The sequence below is a fragment of the Mastigoproctus giganteus genome, chromosome 3, assembly GCF_048544385.1.
Source record: "Mastigoproctus giganteus isolate SK-2022 chromosome 3, ASM4854438v1, whole genome shotgun sequence".
Classification (NCBI taxonomy): Eukaryota; Metazoa; Arthropoda; class Arachnida; order Uropygi; family Thelyphonidae; genus Mastigoproctus; species Mastigoproctus giganteus.
In genome coordinates, this window is record NC_143577.1 from 94338745 (window position 1) to 94365096 (window position 26352).

At 38.6% G+C, this 26352-nt stretch overlaps 1 protein-coding gene across 1 annotated transcript in view; it reads right to left on the reverse strand.

Annotated features, from left to right (window-relative positions):
• The window catches only part of LOC150088162 (uncharacterized), a 263728-nt gene that overhangs the window by 135861 nt on the left and 101515 nt on the right, over window positions 1-26352 (reverse strand). The window contains exon 4 of the mRNA XM_090370052.1: window positions 12593-12868. Coding sequence (XP_090226178.1) covers window positions 12593-12868 — 276 coding nt within the window. The remainder of the gene's footprint in view (window positions 1-12592; window positions 12869-26352) is intronic.

Consider the following 26352-nt stretch of genomic DNA (forward strand, 5'->3'; position numbering starts at 1 on the left):
ATTGTTTGAATCAAAGCTGTTGTTTTTGGAGAGAAGTATAGCACTGTGACTTTGTCATGCAGATCATCTAGATATTTAGGATGACCGGGAGCACTGTCAAGAAGCATTAATATCTTAAAAGGCACGACATATGTAAGCAATATTTTTCAACTTCAGGGATAAACATTTAGAAACCATTCTTCAAACATGGTTATTGTCGCCCAGGCCTTTGATTTATCCCCCCCCACTAGGAGTGCTACAGTTTTTGGCAGCTTTAAATCCAGACACTGGCTTTTCTTCAATGGAAACTGAAGTCCTACTAGCATTCCCCCCCCCCCAAGAAAGGTTAGTCTCATCCACATTAAATATTTGTTGCTGCAAAAACCAACCCTTCTATTAATCTGGGTGCAAGAGTACACATGAACAGGCAAAGTTTTTATGGGCTCCAGCAAATAGAAGTTTTGCTTTTTTATTGACTTAAATTGGCATATTAATTTATTTTTTAGAGTTGCTTTATATTCCTAGTAACAATACTTGAGTTTAATTTGAATTTAGATAGAGATTTTGTAGGTTATTATTTAGTATCGGTAAGGGTATCAAATCCACATGTTGAACAGATTTTGCAGCTCCCGCAAAAGCAAAGTTTTTAATTATACTTAGCCACTTTGACTTAACTGTTAGATTAAATTATTTTCTATAAGTAGCTTATAGACCTAGTCAAGCTCTGTGGTTTATTTTGAATTTAGATAGCACGATTTGGAAAGAAAATAATACCTTGTGTCCATAGATTAACCGTTCTTAACTTGCCGCCATTGTAATACGATATGTGTGCACCGAACTAGATAGCGTAAGGTTTAAGGGAAAACTAGATAACAAGTATAGTAGTATCAATTAATCAGTAAAATTTATTAATCTTATTGAATTTCATTGTCAATTGAATTGTATTTTTTTAACTAAATAAATATAGCAACCTAGTTATTACAAACATAATATCATAAATTAATACATATAAGTTGACAGGGGATAAGAAAGTCATATAACGTAACTCGGAGATAACATTCGATACTGAAATACATATAGTGTTATAACTGCATTGGGATATAAGTTTAGGGTTATATTTTGTATTAGAATTTTATTGAACCTGAATAGAAATCATGACTCAGACCAGAGTAGCAAAGCAAAAGGCTCAAACTAATGGAAGTGCTGTGGCTCAGGGGAGAACTGAGGGGGGGCAGCTGTCCTCTGAATCACAGTCTATTGAAATGCACTGCTTGTTTGAGGCTTGTGGAGCAATCAGGAACAGGACATATTTCCAAGGGGAATGTCTTTGTGTGCAATGTAAGGAAATCAGGTGCCAACTCAGCATTGTTATGGGCTTATATGAGAGCTTGAAGGACAGGGTGTAACACATGCTTCTTGATTAGACCGGGGTACGAGCCAGTCACCACCAAATACAGAGGATGCAGAAAGGTCAGGGAATGACCACCGCATATTCTCAGAGCAATATGGGCCTTAGTTGCTAATGCTCCAAAAAAAAAAAACAAATAACAAAAGGACAGGGTGGATGCCTTAGGATTTAAATTGAGGGGCCCATCAAACTCTCAGCTGCCCACATCAATACCAGAGCTTGCACTTGAACATCAAGCAACACAGCGGCAAACCCCAAAGGCAGAATGCACTGGTCCCAAAGGAACTAATTGTTGTAGGTGACTAATATCAGGGAAATGGGGAACATATTGTGCAAAAAGGATGGATGGAACAGGACCAGGGTATGTCTGCCAGGGGCAAAGGTTGATGGCGTTGTGGAGCGGATGCCATCTTTTGGGGGTGCAGGGGGTGATACTGTTGTACACATTGGCACTGGTGATGTTGAGAGTAGGAGACTGGCGGAATTACTTAAGTACAGGTCAATGCTGAAAAAAAGCCGTGAGTTAGGGTTGAATTTGAAAGTGTCTGCAATTCTGTTGACACAATAGGAGGGAGTATATGATGACAGCCTTGTCGATTGGTTCAGCCCTGGAGAGATTGTGCAGGGCTCAGGGGGTAGAATTTTTCTCAGCCTGGTCTGTGCTTGTTGGCAGGAGAGAGTGCTTCTGCAGGAATGGGATGCACTTAAGTAGAGGGGGTGCTGGAATATTTACTGATGGTATCGAGGCAGAGTTGGATGGGGCAGAAAGCTACTAGCTTGGGGGGGGATACATACACAGACTAATAGATTAACAGTGGCTGCTGGCAGAGGTAAAAGTGATTCTTGCACTACTTCTATTGAAATGCAATTGAAGCTGCCTGGAAAGCAAGGCAATTGAGATTTCCAGGACTGCTGGGAGTCATGGTGGAACAAGTAAATACATGGGCTGTGTTGGGGTGGCTAGGAGTGGAAGCAGGTGCATGCATGCATACTTGCATGTACACCAATTCTAAGAGTATAGTTAGCAAATTTCACGAGCTTGAAGTACTAGTCAAGACATCAAAGGCAGATATTGTTGGGATATCAGAGACGTGGTGTCGCACAGACATAAGCAGTGCAGAACTGGTATTTGGGGAGTACAATGTGTACAGAAAGGATAGACAGGACAGAAAGAGAGGGGTTATGCTGTTTGTTAAGAAACACAAAATCTAAGGAAGTGCACTCAATCGATGTTGGTGGACAATGCAATGTTGAGTCTGTTTGGTGTGACATAAGCACTGGGAAAGGAAAAACGAGTAGGTGTGTGTGTTATAGGCCAAATGAATCTGATGAACAATTGTGCAGAGAAATGGAATGGGCCAGTAAATCAGAATGTCTTATAATGGGCGATTTTATTTTCCCAGAGATAGACTGGAATTTGTGGGTTTGTTGGACACACATGGCTTTTGTGGATTTATTGTATGATTGTTTTCTACAGCACCATGTTCGGAAGGCAACTAGAGGGAATAATACTCTTGATCTGATTATCAGTAGCGATTTTTCATGCATCAAGAATCTGCAGATAAAGGAACCACTAGGTGGCAGTGATCACAGTGTGCTGAAGCGGTTGTTGTTATTGGGATTAACGACACAAGGGCTACGAGGCCAAATTGTGTCTGTTCAGTTTATTTACAGGCAACATATCATTAGAGATGTTAAATTATATGCTCCTGTACAGGCCAATATATGTTTTAAATACATGAAACGTTCTTGTATATCGGCTTCATTTCCTAATATATGAGACAAATTAGATGAGCTGTTCAACGTTAGGAGTGACTGGAAAGTGTTTGATCAAATGGTCGAATATAAGGGACACTCAACCAGAAAACAACAAACCGTAAGTTGCATCTGACAGGATGAGCACTGAGGTGGGTTTTCTCCCACTAGCAGGAAGAGATGGGTATGGTGAGTGTGCCCAATTCTGAGCTTTGCCAATACCACTTCTCGTCTGTTTTGTCAGAAGCTAGAGAGCCACAGCTTTGGATCTTCTTTTATCTGGTAAAGTTAATTGTTGATGTTACCTTTCCAGATCTGTGACCATTTATTGTAGCACGCTTTACGAATGACAGACTTATAGTCGCTGTAAGGAACCTGAGGGTGTTGTGAGAAAGAGAGTTGAGGATGTTTAGCAGCAAAGTTGGCACTTTCATTTCCAGGAATGCAAGAATGGCCAGGGATCCAGCAAAAACTGATCGATGATTGGACACAGTGCAACAGAGCTGGGAATGAATCTGTTTCAAGATAGGATGAGAATATGAGAACTTCTTTATGGCAGAGACAGCACTGAGGGAGTCAGTGTAAATTATGGCAGGTGAGATGGAAAGTTCAATAACCTTACTAAGCACTAACTTAATGGCATATAATTCAGCTGTGAAGACACTGCAAGCTAGCGGTAGTGTGGCTGAAATCGTACATGAAGGAAAAACTGCAGCAGCAGCTACCATTTTGTCAGTTTTGGAACCATCTGTATAAATTTTATAGGCATGGTTGTTCATAGTAGCAAGAACTGAGTGTAACTGTCTGATATTGCAGGGTGGTATAATATTTTTCCCCCACTGGAGAAAGTGCGCATCGTGAGAGACAGACACATAAGTCGAAGGTGGAACAGGTGCAATTGTGTCCTGAAAATTTTCATTTAAATTGACATTCCAACTCTGAACAAGCTCTTTAATCTTGAGTGAAGTAGGTCTATTTTCATTTGGATTGCTCTCATAGAACAATTCTGAGTATTATAGAGATACTCCCAACTGGGGTGTGATGGGAGATTCTGGATCTTAACAGCATATTGGAGCAGTAGTGTTTTTCTACGCAGGTGTAATGGGAGATCATGCGCTTCAATATAAAGACTTTGGATCGGAGAAGTACTGAAAGCTCCTAAGGCTGTCCTCACAGCACCGTGCTGTATGACGTTCAGCCATTCTAATGTGCTTAGCCTAGCAGAGTCATATAAAGAAGAACCGTAATCCAGGCGTGAACGGATTAGCGATTTGTACGGGTGTGTAAGGTATACCAATCGGCTCTCCATGACTTGGACGAGACTGATTGAAGTATATTCATATGCTTTAGACAAGTAGTTCTTAAATGAGTGACATGAGCTTGGAAGTTTAGCTTGCTGTCCAATGTCAGTCCAAGAAATCTAACGGTATTAACAAGTGGGATTGGAGTTTTGTTTATTTCTAGTTCAGGATCAGGATGGAGAGCCTGTAACTTGCAGAAGTGAGTAGTAGTGCATTTATTTTCTGACAGTCGATAACCATTCCGTGAAGTCCAGGATTCTATTTTGTTTATGCCTAGTTGGTGCTGCCATTCAATGGTGTTCATACTTTTGGACTGACAGGAAATGGTAAGATCGTCTGCATACATGTAAGTTTCAACGGTTTTTGGGATGTTCCGTGTCATATTGCAAACTCTAATTGCGAATAGTGTTGTACTAAGTATCGAACCCTGTGGTAAACCTTCCTCTTGAATGCGAGATGTAGAGAGTGCGTTTTTATATCGGACCTGAAAATACTGAAGTTGCATGAAATTTTGAATTAATTCAGGCAACTGTCCCCTTAGACCTAGATAGTAAAGATCCATTATAATACCATGACGCCAAGTCATGTCGAATGCCTTTTCAAGATCTAAGTTGACCATGACTAGATGTCTCATGATAAAGGCATTGCAAATATGAGATTCAGCTTTAATAAGCAAGTCTAGCGTTGATCTGTTCTTCCGAAATTCATACTGATGGTCTGGAAGGAGATTCTGTGACTCCAGGATGTAAGTAAGTCTTGTATGAATAATCCTGTCGAAAATTTTCCCTACGCAGCTGGTAAGAGATATTGGCCTATAATTTTGAACCAGGGTAGGATCTTTGCCTGGTTTTGGTATGGCGATAATGAACGAATGGCACCAGGACGAAGGATAGACATTTTCAGAGAAGATCTGATTGTAGAAAACTAACAGGGTACACAAGTCCTCTTCATGTAAATGCTTTAGCATAATGTAATGAACACCATCTGGCCCTAAAGCACTGTTGTAAGATCTATTTAATGATTCTTTCAGTTCTATTAATGTAAAAGGGTTGGTTGTATGGAAAGGAGTGGCACATTGAGAAGTTAATTTGAAACCGTTCTGCACGATCTTTAATGCTCTGGAAGGAGCTTGCAGAGCTGGTCGCAAAAGATTGTGCTAATGCATTGGCAACTTCTTCAGATGTAGACATGTCTTTTCCTTTCCAGTGAAGTATGGGAGAGGGTAGCCAAACAAATTTTCCATTTAGCGCCTGTATCCTTCTCCAGATGATCCGTTCGTCAGTGTCTTTTGTGATGGTTAATGCAAAAGCAATCCACGAATCACGTTTTGCTTTCCTTCTAATTTGCCTTGCTTTTGCTTTAAGCCTTTTATAAGCAATTAGCATTTGGGCAGAATAGCCATCCCAGTTCACCTTACTAAACTCCCAATTGGATCGTTGGTTAAGATTGTGAGTTACCGCTGTTTGTATTGAGCAAATAATTGGAAAGTGGTCACTTTTAAATGGATCGGATAAAACTGACCATGTCAGGATTGGAAAGATGAATGGAGAGCAAACTGACAAGTCAACTGCAGAAGTAGATCCTGTAGGTAGGTGGATGTAAGTAGGAAATCCAGTGTTTAGTAAATTAAGATCACTATTATTCATAAATTCTTCAATTAATTTGCCTCTATTCTGTCCATTGTAGCGGACCTCCACAATGGATGGTGTCCATTAAAGTCACCGAAAAGACAAATTGGAGTTGATAGTTGTGTAATGAGATTGTCAAGTTCTGAATGGGAAGGAGGTAGAGATGGTGGAATATAAACGGTAACAAGAGTAACTGATGTACCAACTGCAATACGAGTAGCCACAACGTCTAGATTTGTTATTAACTGGATCGGCTTGGATGGCACATTAGAATTAACCAGAATGGCTACTCCTCCACGCGCAGGAGACAGATTCTATCTAGTCTATACATCATATAATTGGAGAATTTTGGCGAAACTTGGGGTGACAAGAATGTTTCCTGTAAGCATACAGCTATGGGGTTTAATTGAGCTATTAAATCTTGTAAGTCATCAGAATGGCTGCTTAGTCCTCTCCAATTCTACTGTATGATGTTATGCATTATTTAGGTTTATTTGAGGATGATTCATCTGGCTATTTTTTTGGATGTGGACCATTTTTTCCAGTCTTTTTTTGGGAATGTGGGGCGATCAGTATCCATAGTGTCATTGGCATGCAATTCTAGGATGGGTTCCTCATAATCGGGGCATACATCCACTTCCATACTGTTTGTTTCAGGTTCAGCTTTCTTACAATCTTTAGTAGTTTTCATTCTTTCAGTGTCCTGCGAGACTATTGGAGTATCAATTGGGATACTAATTGGGGTGTTTGTGGCTTAACTGGTTTTAGGTTTTGGAGTATCTTTTCTGGAGGCTGATAAGGTTTCTTTAATCCAATTTGCCAAAGAGGTGTTTGGTGGTATTGACACATCTGTTTGAGCTGCAGTTAAAATATAGCTTCGGGTGCGAGATGCATAAGATTGACTGGGCATGGTTGACATAATTTGTCTGCGTGCTTCAGGATGTTACTTTATGTTCTATTTTGTATCTCTGAATTTTCTTTCCAGTTTTCAACATATCGCATGATTTAGAAAACGCAAGATTACTTCCTTTGCAGTTGGGACACATGGGGGTTGAGGCTGAGCAATCTGCTTGTGTATGGTCTTTAGAGCCACATATAGGACAGATGGTATCACCTCTACATGCCTGCTGAGAATGGCCATATTTCTGACATTTAAAACAGCGAAGAGGATTCAGGATGTACGGTCGAATCTGGCAGTTAAATAGCCAGCTTTTACAGTGGATGGAAAATCAGGAGTGTTGAAGGTTAAAATGATGATTCGAGTTGGTACGAGATTTCCATCTTTTTTAATCATTATGCGCTTGCCACTGATTACCTTCTGATTACTAAGTTTGTGGACTAATTCCTCCTCAGACACTGAAAGTAGGTCCCACTCTGTGATGATGCCTTTCAATGAATTTAAAGTATTGTGGGGAGTAACAGATACTGACAACCCACCAAATGTTTGTCTTTAATAGCCACTCAGAATGTCTGTAAACCAGGAAGTCTCCTGATTGTAGTCTCTTCACCATTTTTGGCGATCCTGCAATTGATTCTAAATATTTTTGAATCATAAATGGTGATAGCTTACCCACCGGCTGAGCAGACAGAGTGTATCACCATAAAGTTAAGGAGGTTATGACACTCTACTTCTATTCAAAGTCTTTTAGGTTGGTTTGAGTCATTTTCATTGGACATTTCTGACCTTGATGGCTCCAAAGGAGGAAAATTATTTAAGTCCATCTTTGCTCCTTTTAGCTCTGGGAGAGTAACTTTCTTCTCCCAGGTTACTGGCCCTGCCACGTGGAGGCAGGAGCTGTGCCACCAGTGACCAAGCAGTTGAGGAAGTTAGTTGGGTTAGTATGAATTAAATAAATATATATGTATAAGGAAAGAAAGGTGAATTTCTTTTCTGGATTCTTACTTGAAAGCTTTTAAGTAAAGAATCACTTGAGTAAAGCAGGAAGAAAAGAAACTAAAATAAATAACTTATTCGCTGAGTAAGAGCACTCACTATATAAGGCACAAAAAATTGCTAGGTCACTATTGCTTGGCACTTGGGGCCATGCTGAAGTGGGATTTACTCAAAGATGTAACTACCATCAAGGGTAAGGGAAGAGTTTTTGCTTTTGTAAAGGTGACTACGGTGGTCTGTGACAGTATTTAAATTCTATACGGTGGGACCAACTGATGATGTTACCAACAGCAAATTCAAAATGGGAAACATTCAAAGAATTAATCTTAGAAGCTACTAGACTTTTCATACCAACAAAGAAATATTGTTCAAGACTTAGGCCTAAAAGGATGTCAGATGGACTGATTAGACAAGTGACAGAGAAGAAAATGCATGGAATACATATAGATTAACATGCGACACAGAAGCCTATGATAGATATAAGCTGGTCTGTAACCAAGTTACAAAGAAGGTTGGGCAGGTGAAGTCAGATACGAGAAGTCTTTGGCAAAGGATGCAAAAAAGGACAGTAAAGAGTTCTTTACTTATGTGGACTGTAGAGGGAGGGAGATGAATCAGATTAGTCCACTTGATATCGATAGTTCAACTGTTGATGATCCTGATCAGGTAGCTAATGGCCTGAATGAATATTTTGCATCTACATTCACACATGAGGAGTTATTCAGGAAGGAGAATGCCAGAGGTGAGCTAGATGATTTTGTAATAACTGAGAGCAAAGTGGAGGAGAAATTGTTGAAGATAAACATCAGAAAGGCACCTGGGGTGGATGGAATCTATCCAGTTTATATTAAAGGAGGCAGCAAAGGAAGTTGTTATTTGGTTTTTAGGAGCATTAGCAACTAAGGCCATATTGCTCCGGGGATATGCGGTGGTCATTCCCTGACCTTTCCACATCCTCCGTATTTGGTGGGCACAGGTTCGAACCCCAGTCTAATCAAGAAGCGTATGCTACACACTGCTGCTCCTGCCCACCTGGCTATAGAGGCACCTGGCAAAGGAAGTAGGCAAACCCTTAGCCATAATTATGAGAGCTTCCCTGGACTCAGGGGAGGTAACCCATGGACTGGAGATTTGCAAATGTGACTCCGATCCAAAAAGGAGGATCAAAGGGAGACACAGGTAATTACAGACCTGTTAGTTTAACTTCTGTTCCAGGAAAATTAATAGAGGCACTGGTTAAAGAAGCATTGCAGGATCATCTAGACAAGACTTCAGTTATAACTCAGACACAGCATAGGTTTGTTAAGGGGAAATCTTGTCTGACTAATTTGATTGGATACTATGATGTAGTCACAAAGGAACTGGATGCAAAGAATAACTTTAATATCATATATTTGGATCTTAGAAAGGCCATTGATACTGCTGCACATGGAAGACTGCTAAACAAATTGAAGTAATGTGGCACTGGAGGCAAATTGCTGCTAGGGATAAAGGGATGGTTGAGTGGGAGAAGACAGAGTGGTAATCGATGGACACTGCTCTTCTTGGACTAATGTTATTTGCGGAGTCCCTCAGGGTTCAGTGTTGGATCCATTGTTGTTTTCTGTATTTATAAATGATACTGATGATGGTATATCAAGCTTAATGTCCAAGTTTGCAGACGATACGAAGGTTGGAAGGGTTATTAATGACACTAAACTGCTGCAACAGGATCTAGAAAAGTTGAGCACATGGGCCGAGAGGTGGCAAATGAATTTTAACATTGACAAATGTAAAGTACTACATATGGGAAGCAGTAATCCCAGAGTAACGTATCAACTCTGTGGTACCGCACTGACAGTGATAAAGAATGAAAAGGACCTGGGGTAATTGTGCAGGCAGATATGAAGTTTTCTGAGCAGTACAGATGGTCTGCAAGAGTAAGCTCATCATGTTTTGTCAATGATATACAGGAATTTTTCTAGCAGGGATAAGGAGGTGATTATCCTCTCGTATAAGGCAATGGTCAGGTCACACCTTGAGTACTGTATACAGGTCTGGAGGCCTCATTTTAAGAAGGATGTAGAGCTGTTGGAACGAGTATAGAGAAGGACAACAAGATTAGTGAATGGAACAAAGGGTTGCTCTCACGAAGAAAGGCTTAAGTTTTGTAAATTACAGTGTCTGGAGACTAGGCACCTGCGAGGTGATCTGATTGAGGTGTATAAAGCCTTGAATGGTTTGAGCATGCTCAATGCAGATGGAATTCTTCCTCTTGCTCAGAATAATCGCCTGAGAGGGCATAAATTCAAATTGAGGAAAGACGGTTGTAGGATAGATGTGCGGAAGTTTGCCTTTAGCCAGCGGGTGGTTGATTGCTGGAACAAACTTCCATCTGTCATTGTAGAAGTTGATAGCTTAAATTGATTCAAGGCAGAACTTGACAAACATTTGGAGCGAGGGGATGGGTGAAATAAAGGTTTTTTTTTTTTTGGCTGATGCTACATAAGCTTGCTTTTTTGCATCATATGCCCTTGCTAATGCTCATTCACTCTGTCCTTGAATTTTTCAGTAGCCGCACCATCTATGCTTGTTGCTTCACCACTTATGGCAACATTATATCTGCTTCTCTTAAAGAAGCTATCAAAATAACTATGACTCACAAAAAAAGTGGTTTCAGTATAATCGCTCTGATTCTTAAGATCCTCAAATGTGGCACGAACCTTTGCTTTGATGAGGTGGAGGCTTAAGGGGATCTGGTCTTCCATCCACAAAAAAAGTACCTTTTCCATCTCTCTTATTAGTCCTGTTCTAGCCTTGGTTATTATAGTTGACTTCATTGGTGCCGATACCTTCACCACTTCATGTGTTCTGTCTTTGTCCTTTATTATTGTGTTCACCATCGACATTGACAAATCTGAATTCTGCACGATACTTATTAATATTTGATCATTTTCATCCTTATTATTAAATACATCCTTATTATTTTAATTTTCTGATCCAAATTGATTGCGTTCCTTTTCTTGGTAGATTTACTAGTACCGCAGTCACTTATCTTAGCTGGCACCATGATAACAGTCAAAACAATTTTCTGTAAAGAGCTTCACAAGGGTCAAGTTAAGAGATGCTGTCACACCTTATGAAATGGGAATGAAGCGTGCACTACACGATGATAGTTTAATGTGAAGTTGTTCAAAATAGTAAGACAATGCGATTTTCAACTTCACCACAATAACCAAACATGTGTGACAAATATTACATACAAAATGCAAACAAAAGCTCCCACTTCGCTCTCAAACAAAACTGAACTGACTCTATAATCCAGAAAGGAAGGAAAGGATGTAGAGACGAAGGACTAGAGTGTAATTATCTGAAGAAATAGTCAATGGGACACAGTTCACGTGGTTGGAATGTTGTGGGGGTTTCTCTGAAATGCTTTGATGTAGTTCACCTATCTCAAATACATTGTTGAATATTACTTCAGAATTTTTAAAGCAGAAAATGAAATGTTAACTCTAGTTATTTACCTAGATTCTACTTACGCCACAGGTTATTATCCAATATAGTTTGTATGGGAATGAAAATAAAAACTTGTACTTATTGTTCCTTCAACCGACTTCACTCTTAAAAATTATACAGAAAGTATGTTTACTTACAATTTTACCAAAAAAATTTACTTAAGTTCGAAGTTATGTAACTTGGGCTTACATCATAAGTTGACTAATTGTATATTGATTAAGGATTCACTATACAAAAAAATAAACATTTGTACTGCATCTAAACTGTAGTTTGAATAACAAACTGTAGTTTGTTATTCAAACAAAATGTTGAAAATCCAAACATCAATAATTCAAAACTTCAGTTTGAACGAGCCAGCATTTATTTTTTTTATGCTTTTGCCATAAAACAATTACAGTTAGCGACAGTTATTGGGATCATGTCTGCAGAGTGAATTTTGATTCTATTAAATTCTATTAAATGAGCGAAAATCAGATGAATATTATCCACAGGCTATAAAAATGAAGATATAAAGCACAAGTTTACATTTTTATTATCTTACCAATTAACTAAATTAAATGATACGTGAAATCTACAAACAAACTGAATGCAATCCAAGTCAACTACTCTTGCTGAAATGACTAGGAGATCTGGCAGCAAAGAAACAAAGTTCAAAAAGTTATGCAAAAAATAATTATTTTTGTTAAAGGTCTATACATATGTTATTGTCGCTGAAAGTTCCATTTGTTTTGTTACCTATGAATAAAAATATACAAGTACAACATGGTGTTTTTATTTCTAAACTCACTGAACCTTTTTTTTAGTCTCCAGAACGGTATTTTTGACAAGTTAAAAAATCTGAACTACCCCCCAGTCCCAATTAATTGGGATTATCGACATACTACTGTATTAAGATTTTTTAAAAAGTAGTTTAAATGCAACTTAAAGGCATATTAATATTAAAAAGAAAAAAATAAATGACAGACTGCCTTGACTATTAAATGCAACAGCATTCATTATTTGAGATAAAAAGGAGTTAAGATGAATTGGATAATAAAATGGAGCAAAGATGAAAGCACAGGCTAATAACTTTAAACAATAATTATCTTAAACTGATTTTTTTTTGCACATAACCACTCTAAATACTTACTTTTCTTCTTATCAAATTCGTGATTTGTCTCGTCATACAATGGAAATCCAGAAGAGGGCATATTCTGCTTAAATTTGTTTACTAGCCAGCTATCAACTTCATGTAATGATGGCACCCCAAGAGTAAGACACAACAATTCATAAGGTGAATTCACAGACGATAAAAGATTATAAAGTTCTCCCATCTTTGAATCACAGCGTAACTGTCTCACTCCAAGAAGCTGATCATCACATTTCACATGAACATTCATAAGTTTAGACACTTGCATGCAGTTATCTAAAGTAAAACATTTGAAATAAATTATATGGACTGTTCTGAAATGCTTATTTATATTTTAAAAAATATTTTAATAATTTATGATATTAAAAATCTATATTCAATTTATACAGATAGTGGCACTGAAATGTTGTTTATGTGGTTCTGTACTTTTTTTTTGAAGAACTTTATCTTAATAGCACTGGTGAATTGCCTAAGATTATTAAACCCAGCAAAAAAGCATCTTAAACCAGCAGCAGTTAAAATGCTTTTGCCTCATTCTGTCTTACAGGGGCACATTACCTGAAAGACCAAAAACTTTTTCTGAAAACGTTAGGGGTTGTTTTTTTTTTTTTTTTTAATCTGCCTTTTGTAAACCAGTAATTTTTTTTAATGAAAAATTAATTAAAAAACTGTTTTCAACACCTGTTATTTACAATGAAAACTTTTATTCTGCTTTAAAAAAAATTGTTTATTTTAAGTAAACAACTATCAGTCACATCCATTCTTAAATTTATAAAACAACTAAGCATACAGATTTATGCATATGACTATATTCATATTTCAAATAAATAATGTAATTAGAGGTATAATAATCAGGACAAGAAACAATTTCACATCAATTATAATCGAGCAAGAAACCATTTTCTGTAACAATTAAACATGAGACAAAAAAGAACCTAATTTCTATAAGGATAATGGCAACGTAGAGAAACATTTCTTTGGATTTTGAAACAAAGCAGAAAAATTGCACAGAAGACAAAAATAATAATAAACTATACTACTTTATCTCTCAACATCTTTCACTTAATTGCTCTCCATAAACAACAACTTTTGGCTAGTGAAGTGGCAATTAACATGCATAAAACATTTTTATAAGATCAATCATACCAGATGCAAACACTTACAGGCAAATCTTTGTTAGAATGGCTCTTTTAATATAAAGATAAACACTACTAGAATGCAAGGACAATCACTCACTACTCCAAATAGTCATAGGTTTATTAGCCAGTAGCACTTCTCAGTGGGATTTAATTAAATCCCACTGAGAAGTGGGATTTAAATTAATAATTAAATTAATTATTAAATTAATAATATAATGAAACAAAAGACATTTTAATTCATTTTTGTTTAAAAAAAAATAAAGGTGCACTTTGTGAAAACAACCGAAAGTATATTGGGATAAATTATTTTTTTTTTTACAGCAAATAAAAGAAAGTGTATAATAACAACAATAATTTTCATATTTTTGTATAGTGATGCTCATTATTTATAAATTATTTTTTATTATTTTTTCTATACTGATGCAGAGGCCCCTTGTATTGTGAGGCCCTAAGCTGTAGCTTGTCTATCTTGTGTAAATCCAGCCATGGGTACATGACTGGATTTATACAGAGAGGTACATGCATGGCTGCATGTACCAGTGGAGTTCCACAGGGTTCGGTGTTGGGCCCACTGTTGCTTTGTATATTTATCAATGATATTGATGAAGGTATATCAGGCTTAGTGTCGAAGTTTGCAGAGGATACAAAGGTTGGTTGGTTGATATATTGTTTAGTGGCACAAGGGCTGCTAAGGCCATATTGTGCCTGATTCTATTCAGTAGTGCAATTACAAGTCAAAATATGTAAAATAATCCCATCTGCTTTAAGAAATAAAAGAACTCAGCTAGATTTGCATTGTCTCCAATCAGATGGGGTAATGCCAAAGGTTCTTGCAGATGTGAAAGCAATTTGAAAATTATTTCGATAATTATAATGATTGCAATTTATTAGAATATGCCTCACCGTAAGTGTAGTCTGACAAAGTGTACAATAGGCAGATCTTCCCCCTTGAGTAGATAAATATAGGTTAGATACGTATGCCCACTGCGCATCCTAGCCAGGATCACCTCCTTTTGCCTATTTGATTGCATGCTTGATGGCCACAACTTAGGTTCCTGTTTAAATTGAAGCAGTTTATTGCCATACTGAGCCTGCCAGATTTGCAACCATTGCTCTTCACACATGTTTTTTTTTTTATGATTGATTTGTAGTCTGTATATGGTGGCAATTAGATCTTGCAGTGATTAGATGTTTAGCAGCTTGATCTGCATATTCATTTCCTTTGATGTGTACATGACCTGGTATCCAACAGAAAGTGGCTGATTGGTTTACAGCTTGTAATGTAATAATCTGTGATCTAATTTGCTTCAAGATGGGGTGGATTGGTTTGGATGGATTTTTCAATGATTTTATTGCACTCAGAGAATCAGAGTAGATCATAATTTGCTTCCTGGACAGATTAATCACGTGATCCAGAGCTATTGTAATCACCCACAGTTCAGCAGAATAGACTCTGCATTCCTTTGGAAGGGACACAGAACTAGAAACGATAGAAGGAACTGCCGCTGCACCGACTGTCGTACTTGTTTTTGAGCCATCAGTATATATTCGAAAAAACAGAATTTTCTGCTACGTGTGCAGCATGGAGTTTCCTGATGCTGCTGCTCACTTTTTCCCCCATTGATGGAATGAGAAATCACAGACTGGTGTATTATCAGACCACGGAGAGTTGTAAGTGCTCATTTCCTGAAAGACATTACCCATGTCTAGATTCCAACATTGTGTTAACTGTAGCAACCTTATCCCAATAGGCTTGTTTTCGTTAGGTTTGTTTTGATAAAATGTGGTCCATTGGGTTTTTTTTTTTTTTTTGGTAGTTGTTAGCGCATAGGCTTCTGTGGCCATAATGCACCTCCCAAGGTTTTTGTAGTACTTTGATCCAAGCCCGAGGCGGGAATTGAACCCGCGACCTTTGGGTTGCCAGGCAGGCACTTTACCCACCCGGCTAGCCCGGTCGGCTGGTCCATTGGGGCTCAAATAAGTATGGCGAGATAGGATGAAAGGGAAGACTCCGTATTTTTGCTGCATAGTTGAGAATCAACATTTTCCTTCGAAGATGGAGTGAAGGTTCGTGTGCATCTATATATAGACTTTGCAGGGGATGTTCTGAATGCTCCTAAAGCAGTTCTTAGGGCACTGTGATGGATAGTGTCTAGCCGAGTTAGTGCACTTTTTCTGGCAGAGTCATAGACTGAAGCTCCGTAATCCAAGCGAGATCGGATTAATACCTGATATAGCTGAAGCAGAGTATATCGGTCAGCACGCCACATCAAAGAAGATAGTACTCTGAGGATATTTAATTTTTTCAAGCAAATGGTTCTCAGATATGTGATGTGTTGTAAGAAGTTTAATTTATTGTCCAGGATAAGGCCAAGAAATCTGATACTATTGGAAAGAGGTATGGTGAAATTTAAGATGCAGTTCAGGCTCAGGGTGGATTTTATGTTTTTTACAGAAGTGAATACAGTTAGATTTTTGTGCTGATAAGCGGTAGCCATTGCGAGACATCCACAGCTCAACTTGAGATCTGATGCCGTCTCTCAATAGAATTCATAGTATTTCCTTGGTACGAAATCATGAGATCATCTGCATAGTGATATAATTCTACTGTGCTTAGAATATCATGGATGATATTGTTTATTCTTATTAAAAATAGCATAGGACTCAAGATGGATCCTTGAGGGACCCCCTCCTCCTGTTTATTCTAGAAAGATCATTTAGAGACTAACCTGAAAGGATCTGCCCTGGAGAAAGGTCTGAATAAACAAAGGAAGCCTGCCTCGTAGACCAAAGGTGTAAAGATCCCGTAGAATACTGAAACGCCGTATTGCAGCAAAGGCCTTTTCTAAATCGAAACTTACCATAACGAGGTGGTCATTTCTGACAAAAGCGTTTCTGATGTTTGATTCTGCTTTGGTCATCATATCTAATGCAGATCTATTTTGCCGAAAGCCATACTGATTTTTATGTAAGATGTTATGTGACTCAAGAAACCAGGTGAGGCGCTTGAGAACCATTTTCTCCATTGTTTTCCCCAAACAACTAGTTAAGGAAATTGGACGATAATTTTCTGGATTAGAAAGGTCTTTTCCTGGTTTAGGGATTGCTAATACAAGTGAATGTCTCCAAGAGCAGGGATAAACATGTTCCTCAAAAATTCTGTTAAATATTAAAAGAATTTGTAAAGCAGTATCATTCAAGTGTTTCTCCATTGTTTTCCCCAAACAACTAGTTAAGGAAATTGGACGATAATTTTCTGGATTAGAGAGGTCTTTTCCTGGTTTAGGGATTGCTAATACAAGTGAATGTCTCCAAGAGCAGGGATAAACATGTTCCTCAAAAATTCTGTTAAATATTAAAAGAATTTGTAAAGCAGTATCATTCAAGTGTTTTAGTATAATATAAAATATACCATTAGGGCTAGCTGCACTATTGGGTGCTCTGTTAAGAGCATCTGTTAACTCGGATATAGTAAAAGGCTGATTATAGGGAAGAGACAGACCAGTTTTGAAATTTAACTTACACCTTTCTGCTACCACTTTAATTTGTTGGAATGAAGCATCATATGAATTTGCTGCTGAAATTTTTGCAAAGGCTTTAGCAAAAGCGTTTGCCATGTCTTTGGGGGAAGACAGTTCCTGTCCATTACAGATCAATATTGGAGAGGATGACAATGGATATTTGCCATTTAGATGTTGGATTTTCCTCCAGATTAATCTAATATTGGGTGTTTTGGTGATAGTGGAAGCAAACTGTATCCAGGAATCTTTTTTGGCTTTCCTTCTTATTTGTCGTGCTTTAGCATTTAGTTTCTTGTAATTTATAAGGTTAATAATAGTGGGATGCTTGCGGAAAATATTCCAAGCTTTGTTCTTTTCTTTTTTGCTCTATTACATTCATCATTCCACCAGTAGTTTTTGCACCTGCGTGGATGAGTTGACGACTGAGGAATAGCTTTGTCAGGTGCTGCTAGTATCCATTTAGTAATATGGTCATTAGCTTCATCTATTGACTGGTTCAGAATGAAGTTTTTATCTAAAATTGTACTCAAGGAAAATTTTTCCCAGTTTGCCTTTGTAAATTTCCATCTTCTGCAAGTTAACATTAGCATTAGTAGAGACATTTGATGCAAGAAAGCAAGCTTATGCAGCATCAGCCAAAAAAAAACCCACTTCCACTTCACCCCTCTGTTCGTTCAAAATACCTGTCCAGCTGAGCCTTAAACTTATTTAGGCTATCAACCTCCACCACAAGGGATGGAAGTCTGTTCCATCAACCAACCATCCGCTGGCTAAATGCAAATTTCCGCACGTCTATCCTACATGTCTTTCCTAAATTTGAATTTATGCCCTCTCAGGTGATTTTTCTGAGCTAGAGGAAGAATCCCATCAGCATTGAGCATTCTTAAACCATTCAAGGCTTTATACACCTCTATCAGATCACCTCGCTGGTGCCTAGTCTCCAGACACTGTAATTTGCAAAACTTAAGCCTTTCTTCGTAACAGCACCCCTTTGTTCCATTCACTAATCTTGTTGCCCTTCTCTGTACTCGTTCCAGCAGCTCTACATCCTTCTTGAAATGAGGCCTCCAGACCTGTATACAGTACTCTAGGTGTGGCCTGACCATTGCCTTATACAATGGAATAATCACCTCCTTATCCCTGCTGGAAAAATTCCTGTATATCATTGACAATACTCCATGAGCTACTCATGCAGCCCATCTGCACTGCTCAGAGAACTTCATATCTGCCTGCACAACCACCCCCAGGTCTCTTTCATTCTCTACCACTGTCAGTGTAGTACCACTGAGTTGATACGTTGCTCTGGGGTTGCTGTTTCCCATGTGTAGTACTTTACATTTGTCAATGTTAAAGTTCATTTGCCACCTCTCAGCCCATCTGCTCAACCTTTCCAGATCCTGTTGCAGCAGCATAGTGTCAGTAGTGTCCTTGACAACCCTGCCAACCTTTGTATCGTCTGCAAACTTGGACATAACTTGATATACCATCATCAATATCATTTATAAATACAGAAAACAATAATGGACCCAACACTGAGCCCTGAGGGACTCCACTAATAACATTAGTCCACGATGAGCAGTGTCCATTGATTACCACTCTGTCTTCTCCCCCTCAACCACCCCTTTATCCATAGCAGCAATTTGCCTCCAATGCCACACTGCTCCAATTTGTGTAGCAGTCTTCCATGTGCAACAGTATCAAAAGCCTTTCTAAGATCCAAGTATATAATATCAAAGTTATTCCCTGCATCCAGTTCTTTTGTGACTGCATCATAGTATCCAATCAAGTTGGTCAGGCAAGACTTCCCCTTAACAAAACCATGCTGTGTCTGAGCTATAACTGAAGTCTTGTCTAAATGATCCTGCAGTGCTTCTTTGACCAGTGCCTCCATTAATTTTCCTGGAACAGAAGTTAAGCTCACAGGTCTATAATTACTTGTGTCAGCCTTTGATCCTCCTTTGTGAATTGGGGTCACATTTGCACATTTCCAGTCTATGGGTACCTCCCCTGAGTCCAAGGAAGCTCTCATAATTATGGCTAAGGGTTTGCTTACTTCCTTTACTGCCTCCTTTAATATAACTGGATAGATCCCATCCACCCCGAGTGCCTTTCTTGTGTTTATCTTCAACAGTTTCTCCTCCGGATAGGTGGGGGTAGTTTGGAGTTTCCGGATAGGTGGGGGTAGTTTGGAGTTTACAAGTAATTGGAAGATGATCACTATTGTGGTGATTATCCAATACCACCCAATGTATACTTGGGTACAGAGCAGGGGAGCAGACAGATAGATAGATCTATGGCTGAAGTATTTCCTGAGGGAAAACGAAAATGAGTATGTGCACTGGTGTTCAGCAGAGTTAGATTTTGTTTGTCCAGTAATGTTTCTATTAGCTGCTCTCTTTTATCCATATGGAGACTTCCCCATAATGGGTGGTGTCCATTAAAGTGACCCATCAAACAAAAAGAAGGTGGTATCTGGGCAAGGAGCTCATCAAAGTCTGAGTATATACGTTTGGTTCGGTGGAAGATAAATAGATGCAAGAGAAAAAATTATTCCAAGTTCTATTCTTACAGCCACAACTTCTAAATTAGTTTAAGGGGATTTGCCTAGATGGATGTGTAATGGATACTAAAACTACTACACCTCTATGGGCTGCAGTTGCTGCATTCCTGTAACACCTGTACAAAGTATATTTCTTTATTGAGGGGGTAACTTGTGGAGTTAAAAATGTTTCCTGTAAACAAATGCCTACTGGATTGAAATATCGGATTAGGTCATAAAGTTCATCTGTATTAGTACGTAGTCCTCGACAATTCCACTGTAAAATGCACTTCATTATTTAGTTTTAGTGGTAGGATGATCCAGTTGCCTTTTAGAGGCAGTAGGCTTACTGCAATCATTTTAATTTTATCTATCTTTTTTAGGAAAGGTAGGCCGTCCAGTGTCCACATCTTCTTCGGCATGAATTTCTAATATAGGTTCTTGTTGAGTTTTGTCATCTGTATCCATTTCTGCAGTATTAATTTGGGTTTTAGTAGAAGATTCAGCTTTTGCCATCCTGGTCTCACTTTGGGACTTGATGCCACTAGTAGTGTGGATGGAAATTAAAGTATTACAAGTCTGGTCTCTGTTGTTTTGCTTCAAGGATGGCTGAGGAACTGAAAGCTGAGCTCTAGCCCATTCAGCAAGTGATATGTTCGGTGGAACTGAGTCATTGGTTTGTGCAGCAACAGAACGATATTTCTTTGTAACATTTGCATATGTGCGTGCAGAAGTATCTTTCAGTATTTGTCATCTTGCTTCCTGATAGGTCACTTTGTGTTCAACTTTAAATTTCAGTATTTTTTTCCCAAGTTTCCATAACTCACAATTTTTAGAATATGAAGGATGATCTTCCTTGCAATTAGGACAAACTTTAGATGTTGCAGTACAGTCGGTTTGAGTGTGATCCCGGGATCCGCATTTTGGGCATATTGTGTTTCCTCGACATGTTGCCCAAGAGAGTCTGAACTTCTGACACTTATAACACCATATTGGATTTGGTATATACAGGCGGATATGGCAATTTAGATAACCAGCTTTTACAGTATTTGGTAAGTTTGGAGTATTGAATGTGAGAATTACACTACGGGTTGGAATGAGATTGCCATCTCTACGAGTATTGGTATTGGTGTTTAAAGGCACAAGGGCAGCTAAGGCCAAAATGTGCCAGGTTCTACATTATTATTCTAAGGTAATATAATATGTTCTATTTTGGCATCATAGGAATTCATATATATGTATTTCCTTCAGAAATGTATAGAGTGTAGCTAGGTTAGCACTATTGCCAATCATGTGGTTAAGCGATAACGGTTCTTGTAGTTGTGATTGAGAGTGGAAAATTCTTCTGAAAGGAGAATAGTGAGGACAATCTAAAAGTATATGCTTGACTGTAAGCGGTAGTGAACAATGTGTGCATCGAGGTGGGTCATCCCCCATGAGTAGAAACATATGGGTTAGATGAGTATGTCCAATCCTTAGTCTTGCTGGAACAACTTCTTCCTGTCTATTTTGTCTAAAGCTGGAAATCCATAACGCAGGTTCTTTTTTGATTTGGAGCAACTTGTTATTACTTTGTGCCTTCCATATTTCTGACCACTGAAACATATAGACTTTTTTTATATGCTTCAAATAATCTCTATATGGTACTTTATAATTTGCTGGTGTTGTACTGTTTGGATTTTTGGCTGCCTGATCTGCTCTCTCATGCCTAAGATACCAGACTGCCCTGGGATCCAGCAGAATTTCACTTTATGATGCCTACTTCGTAGGTGGTTTAAGTAGCAAATGATTTGTTTTTCGATTGGTTGTGATATCGAAAACTGATTACCCAAAGCAGACACTGCACTCAATGAATCAGTGTATATTATACTGCTAGTATTGTGGATAGTGTTAATATTCTGTAAGGCTAGTTTAATTGCATATAACTCAGCAGTATAACTGCTACATTCAACTGGTAGTGATATGGAGACTGTAAAAGATGGAAAGACAGCTGCGGCACCAACTGTAGAATCTGTTTTTGAGCCATCTGTATATATTTGGTAGCTTTGTATATTGTTGAGGGCATGTTCTTTATGTAGTTGTTTGATATTTTCATTTGCCAGGGAGTTCTTTCCCCATTGCTGAAAGTGTGTATCACAGTGAGGGAGATTTACAGACCAGGGTGGATCAGGAATATCGCTTTCTTTAAGTATGTTATCAAAATCAATATTCCAGGTGTGAAGCAAATCTTTTAGTCTCATGCCAGTTGGTCTATTTTCATTCAGTTTACTGTTATAGAACATTGTCCACTCAGGGTTGGAAAGCGATGGTCGAATGGGATGGTCTGGAAGGCTCTGAATTTTAGTTGCATAATTTAGAAGCAACATTTTCCTTCGAAGGTGAAGTGGAGGTTCGTGTGCCTCTACATACAGACTCTGAACAGGGGATGTTCTAAATGCGCCCAGAGCAGTTTGAAGGGCACTGTGTTGGATGGTATTAAGTCTGATTAATGTGCTTTTCCTAGCTGAATCATATACAATAGCACCGTAGTCTAAACGAGATCTGATAATAGCACGATACAAATGTAGTAGAGTGTATCTATCAGCTCCCCATGTCATAGCAGAAATGGACCTAAGTATATTAAGTTTCTTTAGACAGACAGTTCGGAGGTATGTGATATGTGAAACAAAGTTCAGTTTGGTGTCCAATATTAGGCCTAAAAAACGGAAATTACTGGTGAGAGGGAACAAATGGTTTTTTAATCTGAGTTCTGGTTCTGGGTGTAGCTTATGTTTTTTGCAAAAGTGAACTGCAATTGTTTTTTGATCTGATAAACGATATCCATTCTGCATTGCCCATGCCTCCAATTTATTTATAGAGAGTTGCAGCTGTCTTTCAATGGTATGTATATTTTGGGAACGGCAAGATATAGTTAGATCATCAGCATACATATATAGTTCTACAGTATTTGGGATGTTGTATGTTATGGTGTTCAGTCTAAGTGAAAAAAGGGTAGAGCTCAGTACTGATCCTTGCGGATACCTTCTTCTTGAGCGTAGGACCGGGAAAGTACAGATTGATAGCGGACCTGAAAGGTTCTGTGTTGAATAAAATTTTTAATGAATTCTGGTAAGTGCCCTCGCAATCCTATGGAATGAAGCTCTCTCAATATGCCGTATCTCCAGGTAGTGTCGAAAGCCTTTTCTATATCAAGACTTACCATTACAAGATGTTCATTTTTGATGTAAGCATTGCGGATGTTAGTCTCGGCTTTCACCGTTAGATCTAAAGTGGATCTGTTGTTGTTCATGAGTTCTTTAGTTTCAAGAGCCCAGGTAAGCCGTCTGTGTATCATTCTTTCTAGGATTTTACTTAGGCAGCTAGTTAGAGAAATAGGTTGGTAATTTTCTGGAAATGTGTGATCTTTTCTTGGTTTAGGAAAGGCCATAATGATGGAATGATGCCAGGAAGATGGTTATGTACCCTCAAGAAAAATCCGATTATAGAACATTAATAATAAATTCAAGGATGCACTGTTTATATGTTTCAGCATTACATAATATATACCATCAGGTCCAGCTGCACTGTTAGGTGATCTCTTTAATGCTGTTTGCAGTTCAAATAGGTTAAACGGTTGATTATAGCCAATATATTGGGAAGTATGGAAATTTATTTTGTACCTTTCTGCTGAAGCTTTGATTTTAAGAAAAGAGTTGCTATATGCTGACGTGGCAGATGTTTGGTAAAAGTTCTCTGCAAGGACGTTAGCTATTTCTTGACAAGAAGAAATTTCCTGTCCATTTTTGTTTAAGATGGGAGAAGGAAGAGGTGGATATTTCCCATTTAATTGCCGAATCTTTTTTCAGATGAGACGACTGCTAGTATCCTTTGTAATAGTGGAGACAAACTGTATCCATGATTCCTTTTTGGCTTTTCTTCTAACTTGCCTAGCTTTTGACTTTAGCCTTTTATACTGAATTAGGTTGTTGGTAGTTGGGAACTTCCGGAACAGGTTCCAAGCTTTATTTTTTTCCTTTTTGGCATTGGTACAAGCTTCATTCCACCAGTGTTTAAGGTTTTTGTGTTTAAATGTGGAGGCTTGAGGTATTGCTTCGGAGGCAGTGGTCAGTATTTGTCTGGTTATATGCTCTGTGGCATCATCAATGGATTGTAGTTTGATCAATTGGCTATCAAAAGAAAGATGGGTTGAAAACTTTTTCCAGTCTGCTCTGGAGAATTTCCATTTTGAGCGATTATCAGGATATGATGTTTGAAGCGTTTGGATTCTGCATATGATTGGAAAGTGATCACTGTTGTGTGGGTCGTTTAATACTGTCCATTCTTTACTGGGGTATAATATGGGGGAACAGTGTTAAATCAATTGCTGACATAGATCCAGTGGGAAAGTGAGTATAAGTATTTTCACCAGTGTTCAGTAATGTTAGATTCAGTTGGTCTAGTATCGTCTCGATCAAGTGTCCTCTACTGTCCATATGGCCTGATCCCCACAATGGATGATGCGCGTTGAAATCACCAAGGATACAAAAAGGTGGTGGTATCTGTCTTATAAGGTCTTCTAGTTCTTTAAACGTGCACATCTTGTTAGGTGGAAGGTACAGAGATACTAGAGTTAGAATTTGCCCAACTGATACACGTACGGCAATGGCTTTCTAAGTGGGTTTGAAGCGGAATGTTTCTAGATGGTATTTTACAGTCAACTAGAATCGTGACGCCTCTACGTGCGGATAATGAGGAGTTTATCTTTTCTGTAAAATGTAAAATTTCTGATTGATATGGAGTGACTTGTGGAGTTAGATTAGTCTCTTGTATGCAAACGGCTATAGGACCATATCGGGAGATTAAATCATAGATGTCATCGGTATTGCTGCGTAAACCTCTGCAATTCCATTGAACAATGTTCTGCATTATCGGGGTTTGAGGAGGGAAGGCAAGTCTGTCTGTTTCTTGTGAGTGGGTTGCTTTTGACGGTCGTATTTCATTTTATCTTTTCTAGGAAAATTGGGACGTCCGGAATCTGTACCCTCTTCTACGTCATCCGTTTGACCTGATGAAAATCCAGTCTCCATATCTCTACGAGTCAAAATTCTCTTAGCTTGTATCACCTTTTGATCTTTAAGTTCTTGTACAAGCTCCTCTTCTGTTACATTCAATAGATCCCACTCAGAGATAACACCTGTGGAACTATTTAGGGTTGAGTGAGAAGATATTTTAACAGGGATACCACCAAATGTTGTCATCTTTAGCAACAATTCTGAATGTTTCGACTGTGTAGTTTCCACAAGCAAATCCCCTGACTGTATTGACCATTTTAGGTGATCCAGCAACATTATCTAGAAATCTCTGTATAATAAATGGAGAGAGTTTGCTCACTGGTTGACTAGTTAAGGAACGGATAATCAGGAAAGTTGGATACTCAGGTTGATGATTATCTATTTTTAAGCACTTATGTTGCACACTACCTTCATCAGAATTATAACAATTTATGGTATTTGAGCTTGAAGGCTCTACAGCTGGATAATTTTCTTTATCCATGTTGACTGCTTTTCACCCTGGGGAATTAGTTTTTCCACCCAGGTTACCGGCCCTGCCACGGGGAGGCAGGAGCAGTGCCGCTTGTGGCCAAGTGTAGGAGTTAGTACAGTTAGTATATACAATAATGAAAGAGGTACTTTCCTTTTTCTGGCTCTCTTTCTATACTTTTAAAAAGTAGAGCTAATCAACAGAAAGACTTATGAATGAAATAAAACAAGTAAAAACTCAGTCGCTTTAGAAAATTGCTTTAGGAATCTCAGTACTATTAGCACAGAAGATCACTTGGCCTCAAGAATCGGTTGGCACCCGGGGGCCTACAAAGGTTGGCAAAGATGTTAATGACAGTATGCTACTGCAACAGGATCTAGAAAATTTGGGCAGATGGGCTGAAAAGTGGCAACTGAAGTTTAACATTGACAAATGCAAAGTACTGCATATGGGTAGAAGTAATCCCAGAGGACCATACCAACTGTGTGGTACTACGTTTAGGGTGGTTTGTTATGTTTGTTATTTGGTTTTTAGGAGCATTAGCAACTAAGGCCATATTGCTCCGGGATATGCGGTGGTCATTCCTTGACCTTTCCGCATACTCCGTATTTGGTGGTGACGGGCTCGAACCCCGGTCTAATCAAGAAGCATGTGCTACGCACTGCTGCTCCTTCCCACCTGGCTACGGAGGCGCACGTTTAGGGTGGTAGAAAAATGAAAGACCTGGGAGTAATTGTGCAGTCAGATAAAGTTTTCTGAGCAATTCAGACAGGCTAAAGAGCAGGTCATGGGGTTTTGTCAATGATATACAGGAATTTTGCTAGTAGGGAAAAGGGGGTGATTATTCCCTTTGTATAAGGGAATGGTCAGGCCACGCCTTTGAGTACTGCATACAGGTCTGGAGGCCTCGTTTTAGGAAGGATGTAGATTTGCTTGAGTGTGTACAGAGAAGGGTAACAAGATTGGTGAGGAGAATGAAGGGATCCTCTTACCAAGAGAGGCTTAAGTTCCGCAAATTACAGCTGCTGGAGACTAGACACC